General features: G+C 41.5%; 1 protein-coding gene across 1 annotated transcript; it reads left to right on the top strand.

Annotated features, from left to right (window-relative positions):
• Positions 1 to 3,792: 3,792 nt before the first annotated feature.
• On the top strand, positions 3,793 to 8,749 carry LOC139557585 (interferon-induced GTP-binding protein Mx3). Its single transcript, XM_071372583.1, has 12 exons — positions 3,793 to 4,149; positions 4,758 to 4,895; positions 5,100 to 5,254; positions 5,364 to 5,502; positions 5,599 to 5,797; positions 5,987 to 6,065; positions 6,165 to 6,287; positions 6,511 to 6,652; positions 6,839 to 6,997; positions 7,188 to 7,264; positions 7,417 to 7,662; positions 8,012 to 8,749. Exons 1-12 carry the CDS (start codon positions 3,960 to 3,962, stop codon positions 8,234 to 8,236), a joined length of 1,872 nt encoding a protein of 623 aa, XP_071228684.1. The 5' UTR covers positions 3,793 to 3,959; the 3' UTR covers positions 8,237 to 8,749.
• Positions 8,750 to 10,445: the final 1,696 nt, after the last annotated feature.

The raw sequence follows: 10,445 nt of genomic DNA, 5'->3' as shown, positions 1-10,445 counted from the left end.
TATTTTACCAATAATCTTCAGTATTGATTCACAAAATGACAACTGTTAACTAGTTCTCAGCTAGTTTCTTGCATGTGCGGAGCCCAGCTAATTTAACGTTATTAACTGTTAGCTAATTTACCGTTACTGTCCCTCAGCATGTTACCGGAAAAAAGCTAGCCAAACAGTTAACGCCCATTACAAAGCGTTTAAATAATCATTTATATAACATGTATAACATTAAACTATATATTTGTAACTTACTTTTCTATCTTGGTGGCATTATAAAAGACTCAACAACGAATAGTTACTTAACGTTAGCTACATCAAATCATGTGTTGAAGTCCCTCTTCTCCAAATCCCCAGTCCAACGTCTGCATCTAATTTTTAACCTAATTTGAATATGATGACGATGTTTTTTATTGACGTCACTAAGACAACTGACTGACATCTGATAGACTAATAAACGTGACTTCGAAGAACCCATCTCGACACATGATCCCACCTACTCGGCTCACTTGCCTCCATTGGAAACGATAGGATATGGTCTATCTTAGAACATCTTTGCCGCAAGTTTAAGACCATGCTTATCCATTGTTCTCTCTCTTAGGTTTTGTCTTATGAAGAGATGGTCACTGTTATTTTATACTGTGATCCTTGATTTATTTGGCGTGGGCTACGGCCAAACAGTAGCATGTTTATGAACCGGGAATTCGTAAACTCAAACCTCTGTCTGGACATTTGTTCATTTATGATCGAGCCAGGTCATTACAATATGATACCACCTGAGTTTTTTTGGACAACAATGTCCTACAGGCTATGGCTATATGGACGTCATATTGTACAATTTTCGTTTCCCCTTTTCATGGTCATGGCTAGAAGGGATCCAGCTTTTGTCAAATTAACGTCATATTTTACATTTCGTAGCAGATTAGGAGAATTTAGGCAGCAGGTTAGGAGAATTAGGTTAAAGTTAGGAAAAGAGTTAGGATTAGCTAAAACGCAATTATATATATTTTCTTTACTTCTGACAATTTGACAAAAGCTGGATCCCTTTTAGCCAAACCCTTTTTCATAGGCCTAGATTACATTGTTGCTTTCAAGACAAGGTGTTTTTTTATTGATCTGTTGTCAGTAGAGTAGGCCTGGGCTACCATTTTATAAAAAAAATATTCTGCTAATTTCTCCAGTCATATAAAGTGTAGGCACTTGTCATCTCCCGTCTGGATTACTGCAACTCGCTGTTGGCTGGGCTCCCTGCCTGTGCCATTAAACCCCTACAACTCATCCAGAACGCCGCAGCCCGTCTGGTGTTCAACCTTCCCAAGTTCTCTCACGTCACCCCGCTCCTCCGCTCTCTCCACTGGCTTCCAGTTGAAGCTCGCATCCGCTACAAGACCATGGTGCTTGCCTACGGAGCTGTGAGGGGAACGGCACCTCCGTACCTTCAGGCTCTGATCAGGCCCTACACCCAAACAAGGGCACTGCGTTCATCCACCTCTGGCCTGCTCGCCTCCCTACCTCTGAGGAAGTACAGTTCCCGCTCAGCCCAGTCAAAACTGTTCGCTGCTCTGGCACCCCAATGGTGGAACAAACTCCCTCACGACGCCAGGTCAGCGGAGTCAATCACCACCTTCCGGAGACACCTGAAACCCCACCTCTTTAAGGAATACCTAGGATAGGATAAAGTAATCCTTCCAACCCCCCCCCCCCCCCCCCCCCCTTAAAAGAGTTAGATGCACTATTGTAAAGTGGTTGTTCCACTGGATATCATAAGGTGAATGCACCAATTTGTAAGTCGCTCTGGATAAGAGCGTCTGCTAAATGACTTAAATGTAAATGTAAATGTAGTACAATTGCATGAAATGTTTATCAAAGGCCATATTTTTCACGCTCAAAGGAAACGTCTCTGATATACAGTTGAAGTCGGAAGTTTACATACACCTTAGCCAAATAGATTTAAACTCAGTTTTTCACAATTCCTGACATTTAATCCTAGTAAAAATTCCCTGTCTTAGGTCAGTTAGGATCACCACTTTATTTTAAGAATGTGAAATGTCAGAATAATAGAGAGAATGATTTATTTCAGCTTTTATTTCTCTCATCACATTCCCAGTGAGTCAGAAGTTTACATACACTCAATTAGTATTTGGTAGCATTGCCTTGAAATTGTTTAACCTGGGTCAAACGGGTTTCGGGTAGCCTTCCACAAGCTTCCCACAATAAATTGGGTGAATTTTGGCCCATTCCTCCTGACAGAGCTGGTGTAACTGAGTCAGGTTTGTAGGCCTCCTTGCTTGCACACGCTTTTTAAGTTCTGTCCACACATTTTCTATGGGATTGAGGTCAGGGCTTTGTGATGGCCACTCCAATACCGTGACGTTGTTGTCCTTAAGCCATTTTGCCACAACTTTGGAAGTATGCTTGGGGTCATTGCCCATTTGGAAGACCCATTTGCGTCCAAGCTTTAATTTCCTGACTGATGTCTTGAAATGTTGCTTCAATATATCCACATAATTTTAATTCCTCATGATGTCATCTATTTTGGGAAGTGCACTAGTCCCTCCTGCAGCAAAGCACCCCCATAACATGATGCTGCCAACCCCGTGCTTCATGGTTGGGATGGTGTTCTTCGGCTTGCAAGCATCCCCCTTTATCTTCCAAACATAACGATGGTCATTATGGCCAAACAGTTCTATTTTTGTTTCATCAGACCAGAGGACATTTCTCCAAAAAGTACGATCTTGTCCCCATGTGCAGTTGCAAACTGTAGTCTGGCTTTTTTATGGTTGTTTTGGAGCAGTTGCTTCTTCCTTGCTGAGCGGCCTTTCAGGTTATGTCGATATAGGACTCGTTTTACTTTGGATATAGATACTTTTGTACCTGTTTCCTCCAGCATCTTCACAAGGACTTTGCTGTTGTTCTGGGATTGATTTTCACTTTTCGCACCAAAGTACGTTCATCTCTAGGAGACAGAACACGTCTCCTTCCTGAGCGGTATGACGGCCATGGTGTTTATACTTGCGTACTATTGTTTGTACAGATGAACGTGGTACCTTCGGGCGTTTGGAAATTGCTCCGAAGGATGAACCAGACTTGTGGAGGGAGGTCTACAATTTGTTTTCTGAGGTCTTGGCTGATTTCTTTTGATTTTCCCATGATGTCAAGCAAAGAGGCACTGAGTTTGAAGGTAGGCGATATAGTGAATTATAAGTTAAAGAATCTGTCAGTAAAGAATTGTTGGAAAAATGTATTGTCATGCACAAAGTAGATGTCCTAACCGACTTACCAAAACTATATTCTGTTAACAAGAAATGTGTGGAGTGGTTGAAAAATGACTCCAACCTAAGTGTATGTAAACTTCCGACTTCAACTGTAGTTTATAAACCTATCCCACTACACGTTTATTAATAGCCTAAATTATCACTATCCAATCTAATAATCACATTAGGAATAGCAGGCTTGCATTAGTCTGCAAAGGTGATGATAGAGGCATGCAATCCTTTATTATAAAGGTGAATTTCTATGGTGAAAAATAGCTTAAATCCAATGACGGGGTGATATTTTTTGTTGATTTCAAGTTGAATTCACGTTAGTTGACAACGCAACCAGTCCACGTCAGTCCACGCCAGGCAGGCCACACAAGAAACCTAAACTAGTCTATAGCTTTTCTAGTGAGACAGGGCCATCTAGTGGTGTAGCCTAGAAATGACGCCATGTCTCACATGTCGTTTGGTTAAATTGGGTGCAGCTTCCAGCTTCAGCACTAACTTTCAATGGAGAAATGAAAGTGGAAACAACCGCTTAAGATTCGATTCGCAGGAATGACACTGAAAACACGGAACCGGTTGTTTCACCCATTATAAAACGTGTCGAGACGTAAAATCTCCTGTATCGGAGAAAAGGGACAGGCAGTGGTCATCAGAGAGCAGAACACCTTGCTGTTTATTTAAGTTTTAAATACTAAATAATAATACACCATGAATAACACTCTAAACCAACATTATGAGGAGAAGGTGCGTCCCTGTATAGACCTTATCGACTCCCTGCGCTCCCTTGGTGTGGAGAAGGACCTTGCGCTGCCTGCCATCGCCGTGATAGGGGACCAGAGTTCGGGAAAGAGCTCAGTGCTGGAGGCGCTGTCTGGGGTGGCTTTGCCAAGGGGGAGTGGTGAGTGATAATTTATCAAACTGAGATAACAATTATTTATCATCTATCAATGTCTCAGAGAGGTTTAACAAGTGAGCCTGTATTGATTTGGTTATCATTTGATCTCTTAATTTATTATGTTAAAGGGGAAGTTCACCCATTTTATATGCAGCCTTATTTTCACTCTTTCTGTGATTGTAATTGATTCCCAAAAGTTTTTTTTGTATTATATAAATATATATATATTTTTTCCATTACATTGAATTAGTCTTCCCATTTTGCTGAGTCATCACTTGCCAATGACTGTATTGCAATATGCAAATATGTCTAACTCATATTTTTTGTGCCGAGACATCATTCAGAATTGGTTTGGAGCGTTTTCTAACATGCTTTCGATACATTTTCATTATGCATTATGGTCAATGATTGATGACTCAGCAAAATGTGACTACCAATTTTCTATAAAACAAGATGTGAAATGTTTTTGGGGATCAACTACAAGCACAGAAAGATGGAATATTTCACAATTTAATTTGATTGTACTGGGAAAATGTTGTATATGGACTGTTTTTTCTGTGTTTCTAACAGTTTAATTTAATCTCTTTCACGCTTTCTAACAACTCTGACAGGTATTGTAACACGATGCCCTCTCGAGCTGAAGATGAAGAGGAAGAGAGAAGGAGAAGAATGGCACGGAAAAATCAGCTACCAAGACCATGAGGAGGAGATTGAGGACCCCTCTGATGTGGAGAAGAAAATTCGTGAAGGTGTGGTCATTGGTCTGCTGACCATGGCAAAGATGAAAGTCTCTAAAGTCTAAACTATGTTCTCTACTCCATAAGACATCACACCCATAAGTATTAAATACCTAAATGCCAATAAAAAGATAACTTGATCCACTTTACTATTGTGCTGTTGGAACCCTGGTGGTTTCTAGCAACAGTGTTCTGTATTCTTATTCCTCCCTCCAGCCCAGGACGAAATGGCAGGTGTGGGGGTGGGTATCAGTGATGACCTCATCAGCCTAGAGATTGGCTCCCCTGACGTCCCAGACCTCACACTCATCGACCTGCCAGGCATCGCCCGGGTAGCTGTCAAGGGTCAACCTGAGAACATTGGTGAACAGGTACATCTTTCCACCCCACCCCCAATGTTAGTGGGAAAACACTGTGCATTTTTAACCCAGAAACCAAGTCCCCCCACAACATGTTATGTATAATATTTGACATTTCCAGATTAAGAGATTGATACGGAAGTTCATCACAAAGCAAGAAACAATCAACTTGGTGGTTGTGCCATGCAACGTTGACATTGCAACCACAGAGGCTTTGAAGATGGCACAAGAGGTGGACCCTGAAGGGGAAAGGACATTAGGTATTCCCCCTTTTATTATTTATTAAACTATTATGGACCATGTTGACTTGTGTTGACTTTAATAAGTGAGACTTGTGTGTGTTTCCCATTGAACAGGCATCCTGACCAAGCCTGACCTGGTAGACAAAGGCACAGAGGAGACGGTGGTGGACATAGTTCATAATGAGGTTATCCACCTAACTAAGGGCTACATGATAGTCAAGTGCAGGGGCCAGAAGGAGATCATGGAGCGAGTCTCACTGACCGAGGCCACAGAGAGGGAGAAGGCTTTCTTCAAAGAGCACGCTCATCTCAGGTTGGTCCTCTGGGTTGAAGTGTGCCTTCGATTTTAAAAGCTGTTTTGGAAAGCATGAAGCAAATTTGATCCAATGCCCATTTTTCATCACTCATAAAGTGTGTTAGTTTTTAATTGAATTGTGTACCTGTGTGGTAACCAAACTATTTGGTATGTTGTGAAAAACTGTTTTTTCTAACCTTTCTGCAGCACACTTTATGATGAGGGCCATGCCACCATCCCTAAACTGGCAGAGAAATTAACTCTTGAACTGGTGCATCATATCGAGGTAAATTATTCTTCCATTACATTTCACTGCACAAAATCCTATACATTTGTTACTGAGTGACTGTTGCCATAAGCCATGACTCTGTGTTGTGCCCTTTAGAAATCCCTGCCTCGTCTAGAAGAGCAGATTGAGGCAAAGCTGGCAGAGACACATGCCGAGCTGGAAAGATATGGTACCGGACCCCCTGAGGACTCGGCGGAAAGGATGTACTTCCTGATTGATGTGAGTCCCCCAGCCTCCAACAGATGATTTAGTTACCCTCTCCTTCACTCAGCTCTGGCCTTGACCCAAACTGACAACAGCCATGTTTGTCTTTGTTAGCAAAACTTATCAATTCAGGAAAGCATTTGAAAGTTGATGAAATCTTATCCATAGCTGTTTCTCTTTACACATCTACACATATATCCCTCCCATGTATCTAATAACGTCTCTTTCTGTGTCTCAGAAAGTGACTGCGTTCACCCAGGATGCCATCAACCTGAGCACTGGGGAGGAGCTGAAAAGCGGAATTCGTCTCAATGTCTTCTCCACACTCAGAAAAGAGTTTGAGAAATGGAAGTTACACCTGGATCGCTCTGGAGAAATCTGTGAGTTCACCATTATCATGCTCCGGTGCACCCATTAAAAACGCTGGCTTATTTCAGCGAGCTAGATAACAAAGAATTGCTATTTGAATTGAGATTGATGTACAGAATTTTATTTTGACATGGAAGGCTTATACACTTGCTTATTTAGTGTAATGCAACATAATGACATCCTTTTGTATATTGCAGTTAACCAGAGGATCGAGGGAGAAGTGGCTGATTATGAGAAGACCTACCGTGGAAGGGAGCTCCCAGGGTTCATCAACTACAAGACCTTTGAGGTGATGGTGAAAGACCAGATTAAACAACTTGAGGAACCAGCAGTCAAGAAGCTGAAGGAGATTTCAGGTATAGTATATGTTTGAGAAGGTTCTTTTTTTACCTATACTAAAACCCAGTCAGTGTTTTTATTTCATATGGGAGCCTATTTGCCAAAATATGAAGCCAAGATGATTTATGTATATTTTCCATCCAAGAATGTAATCTATCTTTGAGTCCTGTGTCAGAGTGATGTTATGGTGTTTCTTCCCTTCTCTAGATGCCGTTAGGAAGGTGTTCTTGCTGCTGGCTCAGAGCAGCTTCACTGGATTTCCTAACCTCCTGAAATCAGCGAAGGTATATCTCACACCATGCAATATTAATGTCACCATTTATCCCTGATATTCCCACAGTTGGTCATCGACCTGTATGTGAATGAGATGGCTGACATGCACCAACTACATTTATCTCCTGTTGAATGACTGAGTTGTGTTTTGTTTCAACTACAGACAAAAATTGAGGCCATTAAGCAGGTGAATGACTCTACAGCTGAGTCCATGTTGAGGACTCAGTTCAAGATGGAGCTGATAGTGTACACACAGGACAGCACCTACAGCCACAGTCTGAGTGAGAGGAAGAGGGAGGAGGAAGACGACCGACCCTTACCGACCGTTAAGATAAGGAGTACGATCTTTAGCACAGACAACAATGCCACCCTACAGGAGATGATGCTGCACCTCAAGTCCTATTACAGGGTAAGTACTGTGTAAATCACCATCTTAGATGCTGGCCTAACACCCTAAACAAGAACCTACCTGTATTTCCACTAGCTCTTCAGACTAGGGATAAGAGGGCACTAACTCAGAGATTGAATGGAACTGCTGACTCTTAAACTAATTTCTTCACCATTTCCCTGAAAACTAGTTAATATTGTTGCATGTAAATGTGCTATAACATTATACAATTTAGAGTGTGTGTGAACCAACCATTGTCAGGGGACTAAAACCTGAATTGGACAGAATTGATGGTAGACCACTATATCTATCGATGTCTGTCATTTTAATAATAGGTGTTTTGTCTTGTCTGTCTCTTTATCCTTGCCAGATATCCAGTCAGCGTCTGGCTGATCAAATTCCCATGGTAATCCGCTACCTGGTTCTGCAGGAGTCTGCTTCCCAGCTGCAGAGGGAGATGCTTCAGACTCTGCAGGAGAAGGACAACATCGAGCAGCTGCTGAAGGAGGACTTCGACATCGGCAGCAAGAGGGCTGCACTGCAGAACAAGCTCAAACGTCTGATGAAGGCACGCAGCTACCTAGTGGAGTTCTAGTATGGACAGCTGCTTGTTAACATTTAGGATGGTCTTGACTAATGCCAGATGGATTGATCAATGGAAGTAGACCTACAGGTGTGTTGCAGTGGGGTTTGGGGTAGATTCTGTGATCTCAGTTCATTGCATAGTAAATGTAATATAAGTTACTCTGCAATCAAGTTCTTTGTTATCCTTTTTTGTTGATAATATTAAACTCAAATGCCTGATGAACGCAAGCAGCTAGCCTACCAGGTGGAGTGGGAACCTGCCTGATAACATTTGGGAACAGAGAAGGAAGTGCAATCATTTTATTGATAGGCACCGTATAACTTGTGGTTTATATTTCTGCTAACATACTTTTTATTGTTATGGTGTCTCCTTTTTATCATGTCTGGATGGTGGGCCTGTGGACCACTGAGCATCAACTAATGGCCGCACAGTTTGGGTTTATCTATGTTAAACCAAGTTGTATATTTTTATAATTTCTTTAAAAACATTTAAGCCAAATAAAAAATGTGTGAAGAAAAAAAAGACATGTTGAACTGTCAAATTTTATTGCATTCTCTATGAGACCTCTCAATCTGAAGTAGACATTTTCTGGTGAAACAGGTTCATCTACTGGTCTAGCCTAGGAATGACGCCATGACTCACCCGTCGCACTAACTTTCAATAAAGAAATGAAAGTGAAACATACCATGTAAGATTTGATTCCCAGGAATGACAACGGCTGTTTTGTACCCATTAAAGGAAAATTAGTCGAGTGCTGAGGAGTGTTTCTGTCTGTAATAAAGCCCTTTTGTGCGGAAAAACACCTTCTGATTGACTGGGCCTGGCTCCCCAGTGGGTGGAGGCCCTCCCAAGGCTGCACCCCTTCCCAGTACATTTTCAAAATTAGTCCCTGGCTGTCATCAAATCAAAGTTTATTGGTCACATGCCCTGAATACACGAAGTAAACGTTGTAGCGAAATGCTCTCCTCAAAACTGCAATACACATGTACAGTACCAGACAAAAGTTTGAATACACCTACTCATTCAAGGGTTTTTCTTCATTTGTACTATTTTCTACATTGTAGAATAATAGTGAATATGTCATAACTATGAAATAACAAATATGAAATCATGTAGTAACCAAACAACTGTTAAACATATTAAAATATATTTTATATTTGAGATTCTTCAAAGTAGCCACCCTTTGCTTTGATGACAGCTTTGCACACTCTTGGCATTCTCTCAACCAGCTTCAAGAGGTCTTCACTTGGAATGCATTTCAATTAACAGGTGTGCTATGTTAAAAAATTAATTTGTGATTTTCTTTTCTTTCTTGGAGCCAATCAGTTGTGTTGTGACAAGGTAGGGCTGGTATACGGAAGATAGCCCTATTTGGTAAAAGACCAAGTCTCCATTTTGGCAAAAACAGCTCAAATAAGCAAAGAGAGACGACAGTCCATCATTAGTTTAAGACATGAAGGTGTCAAGATCGTCTTGAGGTGAAAGAGTGGACCAAGGCGCAGCGTGATATGAATACATCTTCTTTTAATATAACGAAGACGACAACTGAAGAACACTGACAAACTAATACAAACTACGTGCACACATGCAACATAGACAATTACCCACAACCTACCTAATGCCTATGGCTGCCTTAAATATGGCTCCCAATCAGAGACAACGATAGACAGCTGTCTCTGATTGAGAACCATTCCAGGCAACCATAGACTTACCTAAACACCTACACTGAACACAACCCCAAGAACTCTACAAAAACTCCCTAGACAATACAACCACCCAAGACGAGACAAACACACACAAACATCCCCCATGTCACACCCTGACCTAACTAAAATAATACAGAAAACAAAGATAACTAAGGCCAGGGCGTGACAGAAGGTCAGTCAATATGGAACATTTCAAGAACTTTTAAAGTTTCTTCAAGTGCAGTCGCAAAACCCATCAAGCGCTATGATGTAACTGGCTCTCATGAGGACCGCCACAGGAAAGGTAGACCCAGAGTTACCTCTGCTGCAGAGGATAAATTCATTAGAGTTACCAGCCTCAGATTGCAGCCCAAATAAATGCTTCACAGAGTTCAAGTAACAGACAAATCTCAACATCAACTGTTCAGAGGAGACTGCGTGAATCAGGCCTTCATGGTCAAATTGCTGCACTACTAAAGGACAGCAATAAGAAAAAGACACTTGATTCGGCCAAGAAACACAAGCAATGGACA

The sequence above is a fragment of the Salvelinus alpinus genome, chromosome 2 (genome assembly GCF_045679555.1).
Source record: "Salvelinus alpinus chromosome 2, SLU_Salpinus.1, whole genome shotgun sequence".
Classification (NCBI taxonomy): Eukaryota; Metazoa; Chordata; class Actinopteri; order Salmoniformes; family Salmonidae; genus Salvelinus; species Salvelinus alpinus.
This window is presented reverse-complemented; position numbering and strand designations above follow the sequence as displayed.

Bases quoted from the DNA above. Each gene is read 5' to 3' on its own strand.
- LOC139557585 (XM_071372583.1), top strand. From the start codon at position 3,960: ATGAATAACACTCTAAACCAACATTATGAGGAGAAGGTGCGTCCCTGT. The intron at 5,798-5,986 runs GTTGGTCCTCTG...ACCTTTCTGCAG, and splicing joins AAAGAGCACGCTCATCTCAG to CACACTTTATGATGAGGGCC. The intron at 6,288-6,510 runs GTGAGTCCCCCA...TCTGTGTCTCAG, and splicing joins GGATGTACTTCCTGATTGAT to AAAGTGACTGCGTTCACCCA.